The 25,121-nt window shown below is 45.3% G+C and overlaps 2 protein-coding genes across 2 annotated transcripts in view; both read left to right on the forward strand.

Moving 5' to 3' along the window:
• Positions 1 to 25,121, forward strand: part of fut8b (fucosyltransferase 8b (alpha (1,6) fucosyltransferase)) — a 435,447-nt gene that overhangs the window by 218,651 nt on the left and 191,675 nt on the right. The window lies entirely within an intron of this gene.
• LOC148346131 (uncharacterized) lies at positions 4,456 to 6,000 on the forward strand. The gene has a single exon (XM_088325644.1). It carries the CDS (start codon positions 4,456 to 4,458, stop codon positions 5,992 to 5,994), a length of 1,539 nt encoding a protein of 512 aa, XP_088181770.1. The 3' UTR covers positions 5,995 to 6,000.

Below are 25,121 nucleotides of genomic sequence, written 5' to 3' on the forward strand. Positions count from 1 at the left end.
GGACCAGAACGGAAACAGGACCCACTCGAGTTTTATTGAAGGAACGGGGAAAGAAGGGGTGCGCCTACGATCCGGTGTTCGCTCTCGTACTCGGCTTGTGATCCGAAAACAGAAGTGGATCTTCCGTAGCGAGTGATGACGGTGTAAGGGTCGGAAAACTGGTCGGTAGCCAGGACTGGGAGAGCAAGACGTTGTCAGGATTAGAAAACAGGTTGTATGTTGGGACGGGAGAGCAGACATGGTCAGTATCAAAAACAGGTCGTAGCTGGAGACAGATGGGAGCAAAACCGGGACAGGTGGGAGTCAGGGTCGAAAAAGGCTTGCAAGTGGACTGACAAAAGGGGGACAGATGGGAGTGGGTTTGAATAGGGACAGGGAGCCAAACAGAGTCCGAGGCATTTGGCGCCAAAGGAATCCTGAAAAATCATCAGTAATCATGAAAAAAACAGGTCAGTTAAATGTTTTTAGATGGACCAATAACCAGGAAAAGGGTCGTAAGCCGGGACGGGAGAGCAGACGTGGTCAGGATCAAAACAGGTCGTAGCTGGAAACAGACGGGAGGTGGTAGTCAGGGTCGAAAAAGGCTTGCCTAGTATACACTGAGGTTCGCAGCCGGACTGACGACAGGGGACTGACAGGACTGGGTTCAAATATTGACAGGGAGCCAATCAGAACCCGCACAGGTTGCTGTCAAATGAGCAGGCACAGGTGATTCCCATCAGTAATCCTGACAAATCTACCACTACACTGAGATACCATCTCATTAGCAGATGGCACTAAAGTAATGGATTTTGGACTGGTTGGTTGGAATTGATCCGGGTCGTGAATCAAATTTAACCTGTAAGAAAAAGTCACCATAACACCATTTTTCTAGGACATATATTATAAAAACGAGGAGTACTTGATACAACATATTTCTCAAACCAATCTCAAATCTTGTGCAATAATCAACACTGATATCAATACTATCACAACATAAACTTCCCGTCCATCTGCAAATAACCCCAATGTTTATGAGGTAATTCCTTTAAATCGACATATTCTATGTATTACCATTTATTTAACTGCAGGTTCTAGATATGTAAATAACTACTAGTAGTCTACTATCATGAGTATTGATACCATGAAAAAATGTTGGTATCGGCAACCACCTATCTTAATTCAAACTATTGTATACTATTGTATACTAAATGCAACTGAAATCCATATAATTGTCAGGACCAGAACGGAGACAGGATCCACTTGCGTTGTGTTTCTCACAAGTTTTATTGGAAGAAAGAGAAAGGGTTGCGCCCACGATCTGGTGATAGCTGGACGCGGGAAGCAGGTCGCTCTGAAGGCGGAAGTGGATTTTCCGTGGCGAGCGATGGCGATGTAGGGAACGGAAAAACAAGTCGCAAGCCTAGAAAGGAGAGTAGACGTGGTCGGGGACAAAAAAAGTTGAAAGCCGGGACGGGAGAGTAGACGTGGTCGGGATTAAAAACGGGTCGAAGCCAAAGAACAGACGGGAGCAAAAACAGTTGGGAGTCAGGGTCAAAAAGAGGCTTGCCTAGTGTTAACTGAGGTTCGCAGACGGACTGATGAAAGGGGACGGATAGGAGTGGGTTCGAAGAGGGACAGAGAGACAATCAGAGTCCGAGGCAGTTGGCGCCAAAGGAGCGGGCACAGGTGAGTCAAATCAGTAATCATTACAATAATTTTAATTGGATGGGAAATGGTAGAGGGAAGCACAGTGACTGAGTGGTTGCCGCGTGTGCGGCACAATTCTAAAGGTCATGGGATCAGATCCTCCTGTGCGGAGTTTGCATGTTCTCCCCATGCTTGCGTGGGTTTCCTCCGGGCACTCCGGCTTCCTCATACATTGCAAAAACATGCATGTCAGATTAATTGGCCGGTCCAAATTGTCCCTAGGTGTGAATGAGCGAGTGAGTTGTCCGTCTCCCCGTAACCCTACTGTTGATAAGCAGTGCAGATAATAGATGGATGAATGGAAATGGCAGAATATTTTATTTACTTAAATGTACAAGTTAAAACATTTTATACTACCCTCAACCCCTATTAAATGTTTACAATAATCTGGTAGAATGTGACACATGGAAAACAAAATAAAACATACTAATCGAAGTCTTTTACCAGTGCTAGTAACATTTTAATGAAAAAAATGAAATAATTAACGGATAGTGGCAGCAGTTTGCAATCCCATCAATATAATTTCCTGTACAGGTTTTCATTAAGATTATGGAACCTGGCTGCAGATATTTTCTCCCATTTACCGGAAGAGCATTAGTGGCATTCGCCATAGATGTGGGTCAATAAGATGTTTTCTGTAGTACAGTTTATCCGAGTTTTGGGGGGAAGGGAACCGTGCCAGCCAGGCAATTTCATGATGAGTTGTTACCTTGTGCTGTTATAGAAACACCGGTGCTTTTCTCTCCAAAAGTATGCTGGAGTTTTGCACCTCATGGTTAAAAAGTACTTGCAAAGACCAAGAAATGAATCAGTAACCCTCCAGAGGTCTTAAGTTTTAGTCAGCCCTTGAACTTTGTGATTAATACATTCGCTCTTCTTTGCATCGTATGGTAAAATTCCACTTTTTCCCCCTCTTCCCCTTACTCATTATAATAACAAGCAAAGTTGGAACGCAGTCGCTGCCTTGAATACAATTAACATGAGAGTGACTCTCAAGAGAGGAAAGTTTTCTGTCTTACACAGAAAACATTTGTTTGTTTATCCTATAAGCTTCTTTGCACTTCCCAATTCACACAGAGTGACAAAAGATATAGGACTGCAGAATTTTGGGGAAAGAGGAATGTGCCCAATAAAAGAATATGTTATTATGCTGTGCTGCTGAGCGGTTGCGGTATGCGGTGTGCTTGTGTTGCCATATAAGGAGTGATTGAGTGCGAAAGCATGACTGGAATGTTACAGGAACACCCAGATGAGATAAAGAGGCGCCAGATCACCCAACAAGGCTCAACGGCTGCATACCACAGAAAGGAGGAGTCGCCACGCCATCCTGCAGAACAAAGAAAGCCAATCATAAGAAAGCTAAAGTTAACTGCAGCATATACATAGCCAATGATTTTATGCCAGGTTGTTGTCTTTCCATATTTAGCCATATTATTTGCATATTGTGTAATCTAAAACCGCCCTGGCCAACTCGGAAGAGAGAGTTCGTCTGCTGAGGTGACAGAGACGCACAGGGTTGTATTGAGAGGGACCCGAGATCCAGGTGTTTGTATTAGATTTGTTTGTAAAGGAATAAATCCACTTGTGTGTGAAAATGCCGGCTTCCTAAGACCTCTCAATTGCAGAACGAGCGCGCGTAATTGTTGGATGAATGGCGGGTAAGGTTACCGTAATTTGGAGTCAGATAAGTAACTTTTGTTTGTTTTGATAATAGACGAAAATTACCCAACAATTCTTTGGTGACCCCGACGTGATGCATGAGAGGTAAAGAAGTTTGGAACTTCGAGAAAACCACAGAGTCTGGGACTCAGGGTCTGGGACCCTAATCCACACCAGGTGACGACCTGAAAAAGGAAAATCCTGCATCCTACCTGTTTTCCTCTGGGTACCCACAACTGAAAGGTAAGCAGAATACCTGTTACTATATGTCTAAATTCTGCATATTGGAGAAGAGTATAAATTAAAAGAGGAAAACGGTGAGGAAGGGATTGCAGTAAATCTGGGATTTACGTGTGGATTATAGTAGGGTGTAAAATCTGGGATTTACCTACTAGAATAGTTTGGAACTATTCGTGGTTTTGATACGGTTTAAAATCTGGGATTTACGTATCGGTGTGAGAGTCGTGTGAGTGTGAGTGTGAAAGAGGTCTAAATTGTTCTGTATAAGAGTGATTGGGACACGCACGGGTGGATTGGAGAATGGCAGAAGGAAAGGAGTGTGATAAGGATCTCGGGTCCGGTGGCACAGACGAACAGGCTGACGTGTGGTCAGAGATTAATGGTCATTACTCGAAGTTGGAAACGCAATTGATAAGCGGGATTCAGAGTAAGAAAATTAAGAAGGAGAAAGAACGGAGTCGGAAGTTGTTTTTGAAGTTGAGAAAGGATGAATTGTTCCGCGGAAACCCGGGAACATGGGATATGTCGAAGCTGGCGAAACGATTACAGAAAAAGGAAATTAGAATGTTGGCTTGTATTCAGGAAATGAAGGGAGATAATGACCAGGGCGGATGGCGACACCGTAAGAAAGTTGAAAAGAAAGTGAAAGAGTTGGAAGAGGATCGACGGGGCATTCATCAGTTGGCAGTTATAGCGACAGCATTGGCGGTGATCGCTGAGGAAGAAAGTGAGAAGGGTGAAAGTAAAGAAAAAGCAGAGAAAAGTAAGTTAGAAAATGAGACGAGGAGTGGAGGGGGCATCTATCCACAGCTGCCCGCTCCTCACCAGTATGTTGTTGAGCCCCCGCCGTACCCGACCGCGCCCATTATGGCTCCGGTGGTTACACTGGGTGGCAGAATGGTGTTAGATGTGGAAGGAGAGGATACACACATGGCCCCTGCGTCGATTCAGTTAATCGAACAAGCAGTAAATATTGAAAGGAGGAGGCTGAGAGGAGAGCAGCAGGGAGTAACAGAGTCACCCGCGCACACGCCAGGGGCGGCGCGAGGAGGAAATGAGGGCACACCCAGCACAGGGGGCAGGCGAAATTTAGAGTTGTTAAAGAAGGAGGAGTCACGAAAGTTGTTTGAAGGAGAGAGAGTGCAGAGTGAGGAAAGAGAGATGTTAGAGGAGGTGATGGCGGAAACGCGGAAGCAAAAGCAGGCTACGCCCAGTAATAGGGGGGGCCGCGACGAAGCGAAGGAAAGTGATGATGATGATGAAGAGTTGATGAGAGAGCAGAAACAGATGCTCAGGGCTCTGAGCAGAGGGGAAGTATCTGATAATGAGGAAGTGAGTGTAGGAGGATACCAGACACGCAGTAAAAGGAAGATGATGGCACAACAGGAGCGCCCGCAGACAATGGCGCCCCTTGTGGTGACACATGCAGGTCGACAGTATGAGCCATTAGTGCTCCGGGATGTGGCTGCGTTGGTGGAGAAGTTGCCTCCCTTACACAAGGGGGCCCGAGCCTGGATTACTAAATTTTTGGCAGCCATGTCAGGACAGGGAGTAGCATTGGGGGATTTACGACAAGCTATTTTGGGATCATGCTCCCTTGTTCAACTACAAAGCCTTGAGGGGGCAGCAGGCACCCGCCAGTTGGGGAGAGAGACGCCCCTGGCTGAAGTGTCAGAGGCTCTCTTTCGGGAATTAAAAGCAGCTTTCCCCTCCCCAGTGGATGCGGTGCCAACAATTTTTAATCTTGGCAAAGATGTGACACCTGAACAGCATTATGCTCAGGCATTGGAAATTTGGATTGATACAACAGGTAAACATCCAGGTAGTACTCCTGAGGCTGAGATGATGTTCAGGACGGCGATGTTGAATGGCCTCCCAAATGAGGTACAGACGATTTTGAGAGTTGATCCAGATATTTTGGTTTGTCCAGAGCCGAGATTTAAGAGGCATTTGATACACCATTGCCGCATATATATGGAAAAAGCTAATAAAGATCAGAAGGAGACTGATGCTCTGGCGACTAGCTTGGTCAAGCTGCAGTTGGCAAAGTTGCATGGTGAGGCAAAACAGGAAAAGGCAAAACAAAAACAGATGTTTCAAGCTCCAGCGGGGGCTGGACGAGGCCGGGGCCAGGGGTTCCGAGGTGGATACAGAGGGCGTGGGCGTGGCGCCCCCCCAGGTCAGGGGAGGAACAGATTTTCCCCTGGGCCGTGTTTCAACTGTGGATCTCCAGATCACTGGGCACGTGATTGCCATGGAAACCCACCTCCACCAGGGGCGGTGCAGCAGAACCAACCAGCGGGGCCCCCACCCCAAGGGGGACCACGACAGCCCCGCCCATGGCCCCAACCGAATCCACAGGGTCAGTACTACCAGGCTGATCCGTGGTATGGCCAGGACGAATAGGGGGGCCTGGGAAGCTCGGGAAGCACTGGCCAGGCAGAGCCAATGCTTCAGTTGACAGTGGCGGATACTCCAGTCCAGATGTTGGTGGACACGGGAGCGACACATTCATCAATTAATATGCCACTGCCAAGCTCAGCGTTGTCAAGACGAGTCACAACGTTGGTCGGCTTCTCGGGACGTCCTCAGACTCTGCTTTTCACTCGACCGTTGAAAACTGAAATTACGAACACTGGACAGAAACTCTATCATTCATATGTCCACGCAGTGGACACTCCCATTAACTTGATGGGAAGAGACATGTTGTCAGCACTGAGAGCACAAATTTTGTGTGGAGACAAGGGACTCACTGTGACATTTCCGGATGGCAAAACTTTGGAATGTTCCCAGCCAGTTACAACCAGGGGTCAGTGGTTGATGGCGCCACTCCCCACGGTGCCAGAGACGGCACGGATTTACTGGGCCAAGCTGAGTCCTGAAACCCCATTTGGGGGAGGCGTTTACTCCACTTACCTTTTGTGGAAACCCTGGATCCAGGCCCTGGCACCATACCATTCCCCGGTGGACCCGTTGCATTGCACTCTATATTATGATAGAAATTCGGATGATGTGTATAGAGATGCGTTTGAAGACATTGAGGGAGATGATTGGACATTGAGAGCACCATGCATCTTTGTGGGCCCCGAAGGGGTGGCAGCATATGTTCAGTTGTCGCCTGAGCAGGAGCAGTGGTACAAAATGAGCGATGAGGGTTTGCCTCACGTGTCATTGGCTGTGTCGCCAGGCCATGAGCCCCGCCAATTGGGTCCCATGGTGAAGCGGCTGACACAACAAAGTGATTGGATGTTAACTGAGATTCCAGATGTGTGGCATTCAGCCACGACGAAAAGTTGGAGGATAATGGCTAGGATGGTGGATGAATCAGAATTGGAACTGGTCTTTCTGGACCGTCATCATGGACGAGAACAGACTGACCATGAGTCAGCACAGGCAATGCTGGATCAAATGCCACAGACCTTGTGGTCACAGGGTCCATTTGATGTGGGATTTTGCCACACAGTGGAACCAATTCAATTGGAAGTTGATTGTTCCATTCCGGTGCGCCGTCCTCAATATCGCTGGCCGAAGGAAGCAGACAAAGGTATGGAGGATACAGTGGCGGGACTCTGGGATGCGGGGGTGTTGGAAACTTCGGCGTCCACTTGGAACACACCTCTGAGGCCGGTCCAGAAGGCTGATGGGGTGACGTGGAGGATGGCCCACGATTTACGGCCAGTAAATGATATCACAATAACTCCAGTTTTGCCGGTTCCTGACCCCCACCGCATTTTGTCCTCACTGGATCCTCAGAAACAGTGGTACACGGTGATTGACTTGGCCAACGCCTATTTCTGTCTACCACTGGCTGAAAATATAAGACATGTGTTTGCATTCACATATAAAGGGGTGAAATTGCAATACAAACGACTCCCACAAGGGTTTAAAAATTCACCAGGAATTTTTAATCAAGTATTGAGGGATTTGCTGTTTTTATGTGAATTACCTCAGGGCTCGGTCCTCCTACAGTATGTGGATGATCTTCTCATTGCAGCAGAGACATCCCACCAGTGTGTGGAAGCCACACGTGCAGTGCTGTTGAAGCTTGCAGACCTGGGCTTCAAAGTCTCGAGGAAGAAGTTACAATGCTGCCGAAAGTCGGTGGTGTTCTTGGGACGTGTGATTACACCTGCCGGTTTGGCAATGTCCCCAGATCACCGTAGCTCCATTCTGCGACATCCACGTCCGGAAACAGTACAGGAAATGCTGTCATTTTTGGGACTGTGTGGTTATAGTCGAGCCTATATCCCATGCTATGTGGATAAAACAGCAGGCTTGCGGGCCCTGGTCAAACAACAGGGGGTCCGCAATTTGAAGGCTACACTGCAGTGGACCCCAGAGGACGACGCGCAGTTTGTAAAATTGATTCAGGAATTGGCATCGGCAGCATCCTTGGCCACTCCGGATTATACTAAGGTATTTCATCTGGATGTGGCCACCAATGAAAAGACAGTAAACGCGGCATTGTATCAAAAGCAGGGTGTCAACAGGGCAGTTTTGATGTATTGCAGTGTGCCCTTAGATGGAATTGAACAAAAGCAGGCGGATTGTGTGAGATATGCTGCCGGATTGGCGAAGGTCCTACAGAAAACGGCACATGTGGTTATGGGATATCCAGTTCAGGTGCTAACTGACCATGCAGTGTCGGCTTTTGTGGCCTCTGCAGCATTCACATTGACGCCGTTGAGACAAACACGGATGATGAAAACGTTAACAGCTCCGAATGTTACGTATGTGTATGATGGTGTTAACATGGCAAATCACCTACTTGAGGGCGCACATGAGTGTGCATTGAAAGTGCAGAAAGACCAGAAGGTCCGTGGGGACCTATATGCGGAACCATTGGAAGGTGGTCGAGTGATGTTTACAGATGGGTGCTGTTGGCGTGCAAAGGATGGAACACTCCATGCTGCGGCGGCGGTGGTGGAGTGGAAGGATGGTGCTTTTGTGCCAGTGAAAGCCCAACGGTTGACAACAAAACCTTCTGCTCAAGCGGCGGAAGTATTAGCCTTGGTGTTGGCCTTGGAATTGTGTCCTCAGCAGCAAGTGACTGTGTACACTGATTCGGCATATGCTGCGTCAGCAGCTCTAATTGACCTTAAAGGTTGGCTACACAATGGTTGGCTGACAGCAAAAGGCAAGGAAATTGCTCATAAAACCTTGATGGAGCGATTGTATGAAGCAATCAAGGGCCCTCACGAATTGGCAATTGTGAAGGTCCCGGGACACTCAAAAGCCAACACCATGGTTGCAAAAGGTAATGAGAGGGCTGACGCCCTTGCCAAGGAAGTGGCTGGGTACAGTCCACAGGGGGAGATGATGCTAGCATCTTCCGCTGTGGTGTGGGATGGCGAACCTCCTGATCTCCCAGTGGACCCCGAGGTGGCACTGGATGAGATCATGGAGGCTCAAGGTAAGTCGTCGCCCGAACAAAAATCTGTGTGGATTGCGTCAAAAGCAGTTAGGAGGTCGGATGGTCTCTGGGTGGGACCCAGGGGCCAGCCGGTTCTCCCGGAAGGACAACTCATGACCTCAGTGTTGTCTGAGGCCCATACTGTAGCACATGTGGGGCCTCAGGCAATGCTTCCCAAACTCCGACAATGGTGGCATCCAAAGTTACAGGAGGTGGTTTGGCAGTTTGTGGCGGCCTGTAACCTATGTCAAACTTTTAATGCCAGGCCAACATTAAAACCTAAACCTGGAGCATTTTCTCCTGTGGCTTGGCCTGGTGCTGAAATTGTCATTGACTTCACAGATATGAATGAGAGAGTAAATGGTAAGCGCTTCCTTTTGGTCATCGTTGACTCATATTCACGTTGGCCAGAGGCTTATCCGTGTGCCAAGGAAGATACCACGTCAGTGATCAAAGCTCTAGTGAATCATTACATCCCGACACATGGCTTTCCTGCATTGATCAGGTCAGACAATGGGACTCATTTTAACAATAAAGCAATGGCCAAAGTTGAGGCCCTTTTGGGGCTGAAACATCGCTTTGGGTGTGTTTATCACCCCCAAAGCCAAGGCAAAGTGGAAAGATTCAACAGGACTTTAAAAGAGAAATTGGCGAAAATCATGGCTCAAACCAAAATGACGTGGTTGCAAGCTTTGCCCTTGGCACTTTTAGTTGTTCGCCAAACTGTTCACAAAATGACGGGTTTTGCTCCGTTTGAATTATTGACTGGTCGCCTCATGCCTGGTCCCGCCTCCACTCTGGTGCCTCCAGCCGACCTACCGACACCGGATTTGTCACATGCAGCATATTGGAAGTATCTTCATTCACTTGTTTCCAGTGTGTCTGCACAGGTCGCTGAAAAGGCGGTTGCAGAGACGTCTTCATCTTCGCCTTCTTTGGACTCGGACATCACGCCATACGTCTACCTCCGGGTGCTCTCCCGGAAGTGGACTGAACCGCGCTGGAAGGGACCGTTCAAGGTTCTGGCTAGAACCTCACACGCCGCGCAATTGGACTCGAAAGGACAAAAGTGGTATCATTACTCGCAATTGCGGCCTGCGCCTGATTTTGTGCCTAATGATGGTTAGTTTGAAAGTTGCCTGCCCGGACGGGCAGGTCAAGAGAGGGAAGGTAAAGGTGGTTCGAAGTGAAAAACCTACTAAGGGTGACCAACAGGGACGCAAATGTCCTTTTTCTTTTCTTTTTATTATGATATGCTTGCTATGTGTGTTTTTTGTCTGTACGCTGATGGTCTTGGATAATGTGATACAGGATGAACGAGATGATGGAGTGGTGCTGGAGAGAGTGGTGGAGTATCATTCCTGTAATGGAACGGTGTGGTATGAAGCAGAGCAAGATGGTGGTAAAACGCGGACACAGACACAACAATTGCTGCTAAATCTGAAATGTAAACAACCAATGCAGGTGAGCACTTGGGTGAGAATCTTTAATTGGACACAACAATGGCGAGATTTGCTTGAAAAATTGGAAAATTACCAACCAAATTATCATGATTGGCCTGTGGCACTTTCATTGAAACCCAGAGTTAAACGACAGACGAAACAAGAAAACTATTGGGACTCTTTTGAGAAGGGATATCAACCATGGATAGTAAAATGGGCATATAATAATTCATTGCGAGTGACAGTGGCCCCAAATACAACTACCCAAGTGAATGTGCCAATAAAGGCATTAAGAGGGTTTCACGAGTCATGGTATTCATCTGCAGCGGTTGCATTATATGAGGTAACAGGTGATATGTATCCTAATTATTGGTGGTATATGACAGGACATGTGATAATGTGGGGTTGGGATGCATTAATTACGACTCAGGATGGTGATTATTGGACTCCCCCACAAAGTGAAGTTAGCAGATATTATCATAAGGCAGTGACTTTGGCTAAAGAAGGTGAAGTGTTGAAAATAACGGTGGCAATGGGGGATAGACCTATTGCCCTCCCTAATCAGGATGTGATGATTGTGAACACATCATGTTGGGGATTTCTTTTGTGGGCATATTCGTCGGGAAAAGACCCATATTTCCCGATAATAATCTGTGAAAATCGGACTATGGAAAAAGGGGATCGACCGCTGCTAAGCAATTACACCCATATGACGGGGACAAGAGCTAAAACAATGTCTACTGTGGATGATTGGTTCCTGATCCACACAGGTGTTTCCATGGTTACAAATAATTGGCTATTGATGGCTGAACAGGCGGCGAATGCCACAAAGGAGAATTGTCTGGTATGCCTCGGGGCACGCCCCACCCTGAAAATCATGGCAGCCACGACGATTCCAAAGTCCTGCATAATTGGGGTGCTCTATAATAAAACGCTCCAGGGGGACTGCACCCAACTGGATCAGGTCTTTCCTGTAACAGGGATGGAAAAAGGAAAACCCATCTTTAGCACTCAAGTGGCTAGGCAAAATTTTATATGTTTAAAGTTAAATGGAACAGGGACTGGCATTGGCCAGATCCAAGAGTCATGGTGCGGCGATAATGTGTCTCTGCCAGCAGGTACCCCGCTTGCTCGAGCTGATGTTTGGCTGTGGTGTGGAACGAAAGTGTTGTACGACAGATTGCCCACCAATGCCTCAGGTAGGTGTGCCTTGGTCACGTTGATCATGCCAGTTAGCGTGACAGCGGTAGACCTCACCAAGATGAATTGGAAAGATAGTGTACAATGGGGAAGAGTCCCCTTCCTCCCAAGGAGGAAAAGGGATATGCAAGAATGGCTTAGTGCCGGTGACCCTACGTACATAGATGCGATTGGCGTTCCTAGAGGGGTCCCGGATGAGTATAAATTGGTTGACCAGGTGGCAGCAGGATGGGAGAGTATCTTCCTGTTTGTAACGGTAAATAAGAACGTGGATAGAATTAATTATATCCACTATAATGTCCAGCGATTGGCAAACTTTACTACTTCCGCACTCCAAGCAGTGCATGAGCAACTAGCTGCGACATCATTGATGGCGTTCCAAAATAGAATAGGGTTAGATATGGTTTTGGCTGAGAGAGGAGGGGTGTGTGGCATTTTTGGGGATCAGTGTTGCACTCTGATTCCCAACAACACCTCTCCTGATGGCCGCCTGACCAAGGCATTGGAGGGACTGCGTACATTGAGTAATAAAATGAAGGAGCATTCAGGAGTCGACTCAAGTTGGTATTCTGATTGGTTGAATGTGTTTGGAAAGTATAAGAGTTTGATTGCTTCCATTTTGATTTCGCTTGCAGTTTTTACGGCTATTATGGTGTTGTGCGGATGTTGTTGTATACCTTGTATCAGATCCCTGACTGTAAGGACCATCGAACGCACGCTGGGCCCACTGCCAAAAGGAGGGCAGTACATGCTGATCCCACAAAAAGAGCCACAGGATGACGGTGGTGCTGTCCCTCTCCGAGCATCGGAGCTGTAAGAACGTGGTGTAGGTGATGACCTCAGTAGTCTGAGGTCATGAGAGGGAATAAAAGAATATGTTATTATGCTGTGCTGCTGAGCGGTTGCGGTATGCGGTGTGCTTGTGTTGCCATATAAGGAGTGATTGAGTGCGAAAGCATGACTGGAATGTTACAGGAACACCCAGATGAGATAAAGAGGCGCCAGATCACCCAACAAGGCTCAACGGCTGCATACCACAGAAAGGAGGAGTCGCCACGCCATCCTGCAGAACAAAGAAAGCCAATCATAAGAAAGCTAAAGTTAACTGCAGCATATACATAGCCAATGATTTTATGCCAGGTTGTTGTCTTTCCATATTTAGCCATATTATTTGCATATTGTGTAATCTAAAACCGCCCTGGCCAACTCGGAAGAGAGAGTTCGTCTGCTGAGGTGACAGAGACGCACAGGGTTGTATTGAGAGGGACCCGAGATCCAGGTGTTTGTATTAGATTTGTTTGTAAAGGAATAAATCCACTTGTGTGTGAAAATGCCGGCTTCCTAAGACCTCTCAATTGCAGAACGAGCGCGCGTAATTGTTGGATGAATGGCGGGTAAGGTTACCGTAATTTGGAGTCAGATAAGTAACTTTTGTTTGTTTTGATAATAGACGAAAATTACCCAACACCATCAAAACGTCAGATGAGGAAAAAATAAGAGCTGTGTGTTTTGTGTTTGTCCTCTTATTTTGAGTTCCTGGAACATAAAGCAAAAGCGTCATGTTCAATGGTAAATTGAGCCTAACCTATAATTTTACATATTCTATCATAAAAAAATTGTGCATTTAGAAAAACTATAACAAAACTGCAATCACTGTGTTTACATTAGGTCCCAATATATTTTAAAACAATATCTCCCCTTATTTGCAACAACATACATTAAGATGTGTCTTACTGTTATTGCAGCATGAGAGATCCAACAAATATGTGAACACAAGTAACACTAAGAACACAGTATTACTCAAATTGAACAGAGATAAAGGTTGTACTGCTGCACAATAACATTCAAATATAAGTGGCACTGGAAAAATACGCATAGATGCTAACAATAGCCGTTTCGCGACCTTTTCATATGCTAAATAGGTCGTTAGCAACATCGTTATGCTAATTAGCGTAGTTTGGAGTCAATACCTTAGCAAAACAATAGTCCAAACGAATGTTCAAACAAAACAGTAAACAGTCTTACTGTTATCGATTTTGAATGGAGCTTGATAGATAATAGGAACACAAGGGCACAAATGACGACGATTTTACATGTAGCTTCTCCAGCATGTTAAAAGACTTCGTCTACCCAGAATGCACCTCGGCTGAAAACAAAATTACCTGTTTTAACACGAGGAACAGGTTTGTTTTTAATTTTCTAATTAAAGAGTATATATGCCTGAACTGAAATTATACAAGAAGGGTACCTAGTCATTGGTTTGGCTATTTATAATTAATTTCTTAATTGGAAAAAAATGTAGGCTATAGCTTATTTTTTGTGTTTTTAAACACAACTTCCTGGTTTGTTCCAGGAACCTGGGAAATCTAGACCTGTTTGTTCAATGAAGTAGTGCTTGATCGGACAAGATATCTTATATGTAGACAATGTATCTCCCGCTGTGTGTTCAAGTTCTGAGATTTGTACCGAGTAGTTGGACAAAGAAACGAGAGCTGAAGAGAGCAGGTCAGTTGAGGACTTTTATTACAAAGAAACAAAATAAATAAACAGAATATTCTGGGCTTCAGAACAGGACAAAGCATCAAAAAAATGGCTGATCACTGTTTTTAAAGGAAAGTGGGTGATTCATGAAAATGAAACTTAACTTCCGGTCGAAGAAAGGGAGTACAAGAGACCCTTTGTTAAGAGTGAACCCAGCTGGATTTTGCAAGGTGGTAAAATAATAATAATAAAAAACAAAAATATAATAATAATAATATAACAATAAAACAATCAAATGAATACAACAAGTAAACACTTCAAGTATGTGAATAAACCTAAAGTGTATTTATAACAATTAAATGAATAATATGGTTATCAAAGTAATGATGCTATGATTAAATAATAAAACTAATATACCTGGAAAACTCATGCAATAGTGACAACATATTCACTGACTCATTTTTATAATCTGCCACGGTGGCCATGGCGCCCAATTGCCCCCGCCCGTGTGGTGCTAGCTGCAGCTCATTGACGGATTGGCTTCCCTTATAGTTAAGCTCAGTGCTCTCACTCTTCCTTTGTCAGTCCGTCAACAAACCTCTTCCCCGCAAGATGTGGGTTTAGACTCGGTCCTGTTTCCTGTTGGTATTTCCTGTCCGGTATTGTTCCCGTTTATTTTTGTCCTGTTAAATATCAGTTTCCAGTTTCGTTCCCGTCTATTTTTGTCCTGTTTGATTTGAATATCCTGTTTCATTATCAATCCTGTCTGTCCCGCCCTGTCCGGTATCGACCCCGTCCGTCCGGTATCTGCTCGGGCAATTGGTATCGATCTCGTCGGCCTCTGGCTTCCTATAATTCCACGCAAGACTGCTGCCTAACGTGCATGACTCCCCATTTCCCGTGAAATAAAAGGCTTGGTTGAGAAACGTCACGCATTTGGGTCCTGATCCTGTTTCGGTTCATGACACTAACATTATATACAGGATTTTCTGGTGGAATACTTCCAATATCATGTATCCTGTTAAGGATTATTTTATGTATGAGTTTAAGTAAAACTTAAATGTCCACAGACGCTAACCTCTTGTTCATTGTGCTCGTAAAAATCGAAGATCCCAAATAAATAACATGCCCAGCTGAGCTTTAAAAGTCATCCTAAATCTGGAGTCCGACCATTCACTCGATTTTTCGACATTTTGTGACCAAATAGCTCTAAGTTGCGCTTCTTTGCTCAAGTCATGACACTATGCCGTCCATCACCCGGGCTTTGTGCTCGTATTCAGCGTCCACAAACAAATAGAACCGAGATTACAGAAATAAATTGTGAGGTTACGGCAAGATCCGCCTCGTTGTAATGAATTATCATGTTTGTCAGACACCAAGACTGTATAATCAGGGTTGTTTCTTTCAGATATTAATCTACGATGATAATCAGGAACGCCATTGTTGTATTATGCCTCTGAAAACACTATTTATAGCTCAAAGTAATGCCTGCCACATAGTTATCATCAAATGATGAGACCGGTGATGCAGAAATGTGTTCCCCGCTTCATCACTCTTGCTGCTGCTGGACCTTAGTGCTGCCTTTGACACTGTGCACTATAATATCTTGCTAGAACGGTTGGGAAAATGGATTGGTCTTTCAGGAAACGTCCTCTTATGGTTCAGATCCTACCTCACAGCTAGGACGCGCTGTGTTAAATATGGTGAAATGACATCTGAGCCCTTTAGAGTTACCTGTGGTGTTCCGCAGGGTTTAGTACTTGGCCCCCTTCTTTTCAGCATTTACATGTTTCCATTAGGTGATATTATTTGCAAGTATAATATCAGTTTCCTTTGCTATGCAGATGACACTCAATTGTATCTCCTGATGGAGGAATCTGCCTTGCTAAACTGTGGAAATTTGGAGGCATGTCTCACTGAGATAAAAGAACAGATGTCACTCAACTTCTTGCGCCTTTACTCTGAAAAGATGGAAATGTTGGTTATTGGTCCATCTAAATGCCGTGACTTGTTCTCAAAAACGGCTCTGAACATTAACAAATGTAATATCACTCAGAGAGACTCCGTCAGAAGTTTGAGTGTCATATTTGACCCCAATCTGTCCTTCAAAACACATGTTAAGCATATTACTAGAACAGCTTTCTTCCATCTTCGCAACATTGCTAAAATTCGTCCTATGCTGTCTCAGTCAGATGCGGAAATTATGATTCACGCGTTTGTTACCTCCCGTGGCGATTACTGTTGCATTACTCTCCGGTCCCCCGAAGTCCAAAATCAATAGCCTTCAGCTGGTACAAAATGCTGCAGTGAAGCTTTTAACTGATACAAGAAAGTTTGATCACAGTACCCGGATTTTAGCTGACCTGCATTGGCTCCCTGTTAGCTTAAGATGTGATTTTTTAAGGTTCTTTTGGTACTATACAAAATCATGCATGGACTTGCTCCCTCACATCTTTCAGATTTAATTTCCCCCTATGTCCCGGTCCGGAGCCTTCGCTCTGAAAATGCTGGCCTACTCGTGATCCCAAGAGCCAAGAAGAGATCCGCAGGTTCGAGAAATGTCTCTATTCGGGCCCCGGTGCTGTGGAATGCTCTTCCCCCTGAGATTCAATCTGCAACCTCAGTGGAATTGTTTAAAACACACTTCTATTCTATAGCGTATGAATAACCTACATTTTATATTGACAATATCTGTGTATTATTTGCCCTCATGTAGGTTTTAGCTCAGGGGATGGTGTCGTTAATAGTCTGTGGTTTGTAATAATCTGTGGTCTGTGTAGCCCTTTGAGACTCTTTGTGATTAAGGGCTATACAAATAAACATGGCTTGACTCGAACCATCAATCGCGAAAGGCAAAATTCATCTGGACTCTCAGTAAAAGGGCATCGTGCTCAAGGACAGCAATATTAGCGTCTGGTCCCATCATTCATATTTTGGGGATCATCGTCACGCTTCCTGTTCTTGGTTTCCTTCCCCCCTCATTTCGCCTGACTCACATTCCACCCCCGCCCTCATTTTCCTTCCGCTGTTACCTATTTTTGAATAGTTCTGATTCCTGACTTCTTTTTCTCCTGTTTATCAATACGATGTCTCTTTAGGGTTTGAGCGAGGGGGTCCGTGTCTGGAAACAGTAAAGAAAGTGCAAAAGGGCGTCGCGCTGTCAGGCGGATTCCAACACACCTTATGATTGCTGTCAGCGATCCCGCCGACAACACACTTAATTGCTCATCGACCAATTTTTGGAGGAGATGCGAGTAGAAGCGATATGAGAAAGGATGAAAGAAGAAGGATGAAATAAAGGATATGACAAAGGTGGTAGAAAGGGCAGCTCGGGGGAGGAGAATTCAACCCCAAAAAACATGAGGTTGCTAGGTGATATAAACCAATGCACTGGCAAAGACGCACTCGAAGAATGAGTGCAAATGATTTGGTACTGATGTGACTCAGATGTGCCCGCTCATTTGGCGCCAACTGCCACGGGTCCTGGATGGCTCCCTGTCACTATTTGAATCCAGTCCTGTCTGTCCCCTTTTGTCAGTCCGTCTGCGAAACCTCAGTAAACACAAGATAAGCCTTTTTCGACCCTGACTCCCACTTGTCCCGGTTTTGCTCCCGTCTCTCTCCGGCTTCGACCCGTTTTGATCCTGACCACGTCTGCTCTCCCTTTCTGGCTTACGACTCGCTTCCGACCCCGACTACGCCTTGCTCCCCCAGTCCCAGTGACTGACCCGTTTTTTTCTGTCCCTGATACCGCCATCGTTCGCTACGGAAGATCCACTTCCGCGTTCGGAGCACCGAGTACAAGAGCAACTTGCTTCCCGCGTCCAGCGAACACCGGATTGTGGCCGGAGCCCTTTCTCTTTCCTTCAATAAAACTTGAGAGAAACGCAATTGGGTCCTTTTTCCGTTCTGGTCCTGACAAAATTGGACCAGTAATTGTAATTAATATCAAATAATTATGATAATCAGACATTTGGTAATTTGTTGGACTCTCATGCTGTTTTTAGAAAGTACATATTTTTTATTGTCAGTGAACATTTTCCTCTTGTTTCCTCTAGTACCCTGCAGAAATGGGAGGCGGGTGAGGCTGTGCCTCACCTATTATCATGGAAGATATAATTGAAAATAATTTGAAGGGTTATACTTTATTCATTGTTAAATTTATTTCCTTCAACTTTCTACTTTATTTTCAAATATGCTATATGTCACGGTTGCCATGGCGCCCAATTGGCCCTGCCCGTGTGGCGCCAGCTGAAGCTTGTTGACAGATTGGCTTCCCCACTATTTAAACCCTGTCTTGTCAATCCCCTTTTGTCAGCCCGTCTGCGAATCTCCGTGATACAAGGCAAGCTTTTTCTGACCCTGACTCTCGCCCTGTCCCGTTTTTTTGCTCCTGTTTGTCCCCCGCTACGACCTGTTTTGATCTCGATCACGTCTGCTCTCACGTCCCGATATACGATCCGTTTTTTGATTCAAACCGGCTTAAGACTCCTTTCCGACCCCCACCATGTCTTACTCTCCCACTCCTGGCTACCGACCAGTTTTCCGCCCCTGACACTGCCATCGATCGCTACGGAAGATCCACTTCCTGTTCGGATCACAAGACTAGTACAAGAGAGAACACCGTATCGTGGGCGCACCCCTCCCTCGTTCCTTCAATAAAACTTGTGGTAAACGTTACGTGAGTGGGTCCTCTTTCTGTTCTGGTCTTGACCCTATATGCACAACATACAGAAATGAAATGACTTTTTATTACCGCGTGCAAACATACAATCAATAGGACACACTACAAATAACAATTAACAGCAAGGTAAAAAAAAAAAAAGTATGATATCAAAATAAATAAGGTATAGATTAAAATGTATCTATAGTCAGAATCTAAATAGTGCAGTTTTGCTTTGATTTGGCAGGGGGTGGGAGTTGGTAGGGCAGAAGCTGTCTTTGAGCCTGCTGGTTCTGGTTCTGAGACTCTTGGAGATGTCTGGTAGGGGATTGAGGGGCACACCATTGCCGGTTTCAGAACAGTGGGTGGTGTAATTGTGGCCTGTGCATTATTATGAATTTTAATACAATTTGGATGTAGCCTATTACTGTGTTGAGCGTATTCAGATGCAGAATGAGGCACGCTATTCTTTTGCCTCATGGCAGAGGGCAATAGTGAGACGGAAGATTCTGATTCGGCACCCACATCACCTTCAAACAATAGAATCAGTGATAGTATCACCAAGCAAACGGCAAGTCAAGATATCCAGTAGTTTTTTCTTGTTCAATAGACTTTTATTTCATAATGGAAGATTGCCTATTTACTGATACCTTTATTCAAAAGTAGAAGCACATTGAGTATTTTTGTCACGACCAGAACGGAATCAGGACCCAAATGCGTAACGTTAAACCCAAGTTTATTGATCAAAAGAGGAAAGGCAGCGCCCGTGATCCGGTGGTTGCTGGACGCGGGAAGCAAGCCGCTCACACAATCGGATCGTGTTCCGAATAGGGAAGTGGATCTTTTGGAGCGGGAGATGCCGGGGTCAAGGACGGAAAAAACAGGTCTAAAGCCGGGACAGGAGAGCAAAAACGAAGCCGGAGACAAACGGGGAGATCAGGAGTGGATGGGTGGAAAAGCGGGTGCAAAAAGCTGGACCAACGGGAGTCAGAGTCAAAGTGCTTGCCTTGTAGAAACAGAGGTACCCTGACGGACTGAGGCAAGTGAAATAACTGGAATTAAAAAAGGACAGGGAACCAATCAGGTAGCCTGCAGCGGCTGGCGCCAATGAGCGGGCACAGGTGATAAAAAACAGTCATCATGACAATTTTCAGTTAAGATGAGGAATTAAAATGTTTTTATTCTGTACTACAATTTATAAATTGCTTAGTTGCTCTACCTATCACATAGTGATACAGTTTATCTGAGATTAGCAACCAGCAAATTAAGTGACTGTTCACATTCTTGTTAAATCTTCTAAGCCACCTGCTATTAAATTAGATAGATAGATAGATAGATAGATAGATACTTTGTTCATCCCCGAAGGGAAATTCACATTTCCAGCAGCATCCCTGAGCTGAGAACAATCGAGAACAATCGAAAATAACACGGGAGCTGCTGGAGTGGCTGCCATTCGTGACGGCGCCGGAAGAAAAGATTCAATTTGAATCATGTACAAACAAACAAACAATTGAATCATGTACAAACAAACAAACAAACAAAATATTCATGTTTCAATAAGTGGAGTGTTAGCCGTTAACTAGAAAATATTTCTGGCATTTATTCACCCAAACAGCGAAAGTCGCATCTAATACTTGTTCATCTTTGCTTTCCAATAAGCTCCAATTCGAAGATGGTGTTTTTCCTATTATCCTCAACTAAATTTCACTGTGTACACCCTGAAGAATTCTAATATAAATGTAATATGTTATTTTCCGGATGAAGGGGTTGGTGCTGCTGTAATTGAACTAGAGAGACAGAATAGAAAAGAACTTTCTCTATTGTCATCGATTACAACGTACGGTGGTGCCACGACCAGCACACAGGGTAGACCTAATCGCCTACAGTTTTCTCACAATTTTATCGAATGAAAGAGGAAGGGCAGCACCCACGATCCGATGCTCACTGGACGCGGGAAGCAAGTCACTCTCGTACTCCTGATTGTGATCGGAACAGGGAAGTGGATCTTCCGTAGCGAGCTATGGTGGTGTCAAGGACGGAAAAACTGGTCGGTATCCGGGACTGGGAGAGCAAGGCGTGGTCGGGTCGGAAACGAGTCGTAAGCCAGAACGGGAGAGTAAATGTAGTCGGGGACAAAAAAGGTCATAAGCCGGGACGGGAGAGAAGACGTGGTCAGGATCAAAACAGCTCGTAGCCGGACACTGATGGGAGCAAAAACGGGACAGGTGGGAGTCAGGGTCGAAAAAAGCTTGCTTAGTATACACTGAGGTTCGCAGACGGACTGACAACAGGGGACCGACAGGACTGGGTTCAAATAGTGACAGGGAGCCAATCAGAACCCGTGGCAGTTGGCGCCAAATGAGCGGGCACAGGTGGATCACAGCAGTAATCATGACAAGTGGTGCCTTTACATACGAGCATAATTCGTTCTAGGATTGCGCTTGTAGCTCAAATTGCCCGTGTTGTCAGTTCATTTTCCCGAGGTAAAAGAATGAAAACTAATTGGCCTGTTCCCGACCTCCTAAAAGGATCAAAATAGCTATGAAACACACATTCCTGATCACTAAAAACATATTAAAATAGTAATTAAACGTAAAAAATGGCACCAGCTGCAGCTTGTTTACAGATTGGCTCCCTGTCAGTCCCCTTTAGTCGGTCCGTCTGCAAATCTCTGTTTTTACACGGCAAGCCCTTTTTCGCCTATCCCGTGTTTTTGCTCCTGTTTGTCTCCAGCTATGATCTGTTTGATCTCGACCACGTCTGTTCTCCCGTCCCGAATAACGACTTGTTTTTGATCTTGACCATGTCTACTCTCCTCACCTGGCTTTCGACTTGTTTCCGATCCTGGTCACGTTTTTGCTCTTCTAACCCGGCTACTGCCTTGTTTTTTTCCGTTTCCGTCGCCGCTATCGCTGAGCAACCTGCTCCCCGCGACCAGCGATCTCCGGATCGTGTGTGCAATCCATTCCCTTCTTCCCAATAAAACTGTGAGTAACGTAACGCTAGTGGGTCCTGTTTCCATTCTGGTCCTGACATAATCTCCTTTATAGATGCCAGCTTCTCTGGTTGGACCTCTTCTTCGCGAATAGTTTTTCTACAGAAATAAAACCTTCCCCTGGAAACCATTGGAACCAAGCTCTGCGTAGATTCTCCCGTGCTTTTGTTCTCGGCACTTGCTGATTCCCGATTGTACTCCTTGGCTTGGTCACTCACACAAACACTACGTTTTTGTTTTTCTACTATTTTTTGCTTCATTTCCATTGTCATCATTCTCAGACACCCCGTTGTTTTCCCATTTTGGTCTTTCTTTCTGCTCTGGACTTTGTCACATTCGGTTTTGTTTGAACATTTCGTTGTTTTGTAAACCCTTGCTCGTTTGTTACTTTGTACCTTATTCTTTTAATTGAATATCATCACTCTTTTTGAGAGTGTCTGCCTCCAGTTCCTGTTTGCACTTGGGTTTATCACTCGCAAAACTTAACAGTACCCCTGTGGTATTTCCATGTTGGACATTTGTGGATGTGGGTTGTATAAACAAAGATTCAACTATGATGCGATTCATAAAATTTGCTTGGAGATAAATCCTGTCCAGATTAGGAATCGAACATCTGGAGCTTCCGTGTGACTTTGTCTGCCAGTCCACTCATGAGCCTGCTTGATTTTCACCATCGTGATCCGAATCGTACCCCCAGCAGGTATTATCAAGCAGCGGTAGCCGAGCCACGGGCAATAGCGCTCACGTGTTGACAAAGCGTGAGTCACAATCAATGAGCAGGGATTTTGGGTGTTGACGATACTCATGGCTGCACCCCGGGGTGGGATTGCAGGGACCCGGATGGGTTAGCGCGAGTGACATCCAGTAGTCGATGCGGATCTTCGTCATCAGCCGCAAATCAATTTAGGCTTAGCGCTGGAGGATAAGTGAGTGCTTCGACGCTACCTCTCCCTGGGAACTGGAAGGTGCCGACAAATGAGGGGTTTTCTGTTGGAATGACGATTATTGTGCTCGATGGATAGAGCAAATCATACTCCTTTTTTCATCAACTTGTGTATTAATATGTACTTTGATAGCTATAACTCATGAAATGTACTGTATTTTCCGCTCTATAAGATACACCGAATTATAAGGCGCACCCTCAAAAAAGTCATATATTTTTCATACATAACACCCAAAAGACTATTAGGCACATGGAATTGAGACTACAGTAAGTTACATCTTACAACACATAATAGTGCAGTGATTCTTTTGTCGATACTTGTGTCAGAACCAAAATGGAAACGGGACCCACTTGCGTGACGTTTCCCAACAGTTTTATTGAAAGAGAGAGGAAGAGCTGCGCCCACGAGCCGGTGTTCGCTGGGCGCGGGAAGCAAGTCGCTCTCGTACTCGGATTGTGATCCGAACACGGAAGTGGATCTTCCGTAGCGAGCGATGGCGGTGTCAGGGACGGAAAAACGGGTCGATAGCTGGGACAGGAGAGCAAAAACGTGGTCGGGATCGGAAACGAGTCATAAGCCAGAATGGGAGAGTAGACGTAGTCGGGGATGAAAAGAGGTCGTAAGCCGCGACGGGAGAACAGACTAGGTCAGGATCAAAACGGGTCGCAGCCGGAGACAGACCGGAGCAAAAACGGGACAGGTGGGAGTCAGGGTCCAAAAAGGCTTGCCTAGTATATACTGAGGTTCGCAGACGGACTGACAGCAGGGGATTGACAGGATCGGGTTCAAATAGTGACAGGGAGCCAATCAGAAGCCGCGGCGGTTGGCACCAAATTAGCGGGCACAGCTGAGTCACATCAGTAATCATGCCAACTTGCTTATAAAAAAATAAAAAAACATTGCGTGCAACGGCGGTGAGGGCACCGCCACTTTGCCACCAGACCACCTGTGGTACACATTATATTTGAAAAGGCATTACAGCTTATCTCATTATCTCACACTTATTTTAGGGTGTTAGAAACGCTGATTTGCATAGTGCATTCTGATTGTATAAACAATCTCTCCACTTCTTTTACCAGTCTTTCAATAACCTCTTGGTTTAATATGTATACGTACGCAAGAGTACGGACGCTGCCCTACTTACGAATGAGTTTATAAGTTGAATTTGTTCGTAAGTTGTTTCAGTGCTTTATTTTGTATGTTTAAGGTTTGTATAAGTATGTTTAAGGCTTGTATTAGTAGCCTGTATTGTTTGGTCATAAAAAAAAACATTTATTAAAATAATATGCTCTTTAATGATCAATAAAGTTAAGTTTAACTCACTTTTAGAAGATGAGCTTCAAGAGTTAGGTGACTTCCTCCTCCGTGGTAGAAAGTGGCCGGAAAAGAACCGATCCAACCATTTTCTCAACCGCATCAAGCTTTCTTATTGTCAGAAGGACCAGAACAGAACAGGAAACCCCAGAGCGTTCGTTACAATTCTTTATTTAGGGAAGCGTACAGGGTTAGCGGGAGACGCGATGGCCGTCAGACGTCAGCAGCAAAGCCGTGAAGACAGCTTCGGAACACGTAGCCAATCGGAGTGCGGGAGTCTAGCAGGTCAAGTTTACCGGGACTGGAGAGAAGATCGTAGCGTGGGACGGAAGCAGGTCGGATCGGAGGCAGGCAGAATCAGGTAAACAGATCAAGACGGAACAGGTAATCAGGAGAGTCATACAGGGTACTAACGTAATCCTCAGACCAAGAGGTCTCGGCGTAGCGTGCTTAAAAAGGGAACATAAACCAATCAGAGGGCGTCCACGTGATAGCTCCAGGTGACTCTAGTTAGCAATCACGACACTTATGTCACTTTCATTTCAAATTAAACGGCTTACCTCTTCTTTACAATTCACACCAACCATATTGAACGGATGCATGAGATAATACAATAAAAATGTCAAAGTCGGAAATACAGTATCGTATGTTTACACACGAACTAGGAAGAGAAAGCCGGATTTCTTCTTCAGGGTGGATGCTGGGTGAGCTCTAACAGCACCACACGCCGGTTGTGGCAGAAAGAAGCACTACAGTACAGTCCTGTACAAGGAAAACAGTGCACAATACAAGATCTAACTTACAGCAGTATCCAAGTTTTTTTCGACATCACGAAATGTTTTTTCGTATCTACCGTTTTTCGTAACTCGAATGTTCGAAAGTAGGGGAGCTTCTGTATAGTAATTTGTTGAAGGAATTTCTGTTGGTTGTTTCTGTCTTTCCACAATATCAACACACATGTGAAGAAGTGGAAAGAATGTTTAACCTATTTCGATGCACTTTGCAAATCAATGCTTTTTTCATTGAGTAAAAATAATGTGAAAATTAATGTCTTTTCATAAGGCATCTGTAACACTGGTGG

Source organism: Urocampus carinirostris, chromosome 20 (genome assembly GCF_059441175.1).
Source record: "Urocampus carinirostris isolate Australia breed hairy pipefish chromosome 20, RoL_Ucar_1.0, whole genome shotgun sequence".
Classification (NCBI taxonomy): Eukaryota; Metazoa; Chordata; class Actinopteri; order Syngnathiformes; family Syngnathidae; genus Urocampus; species Urocampus carinirostris.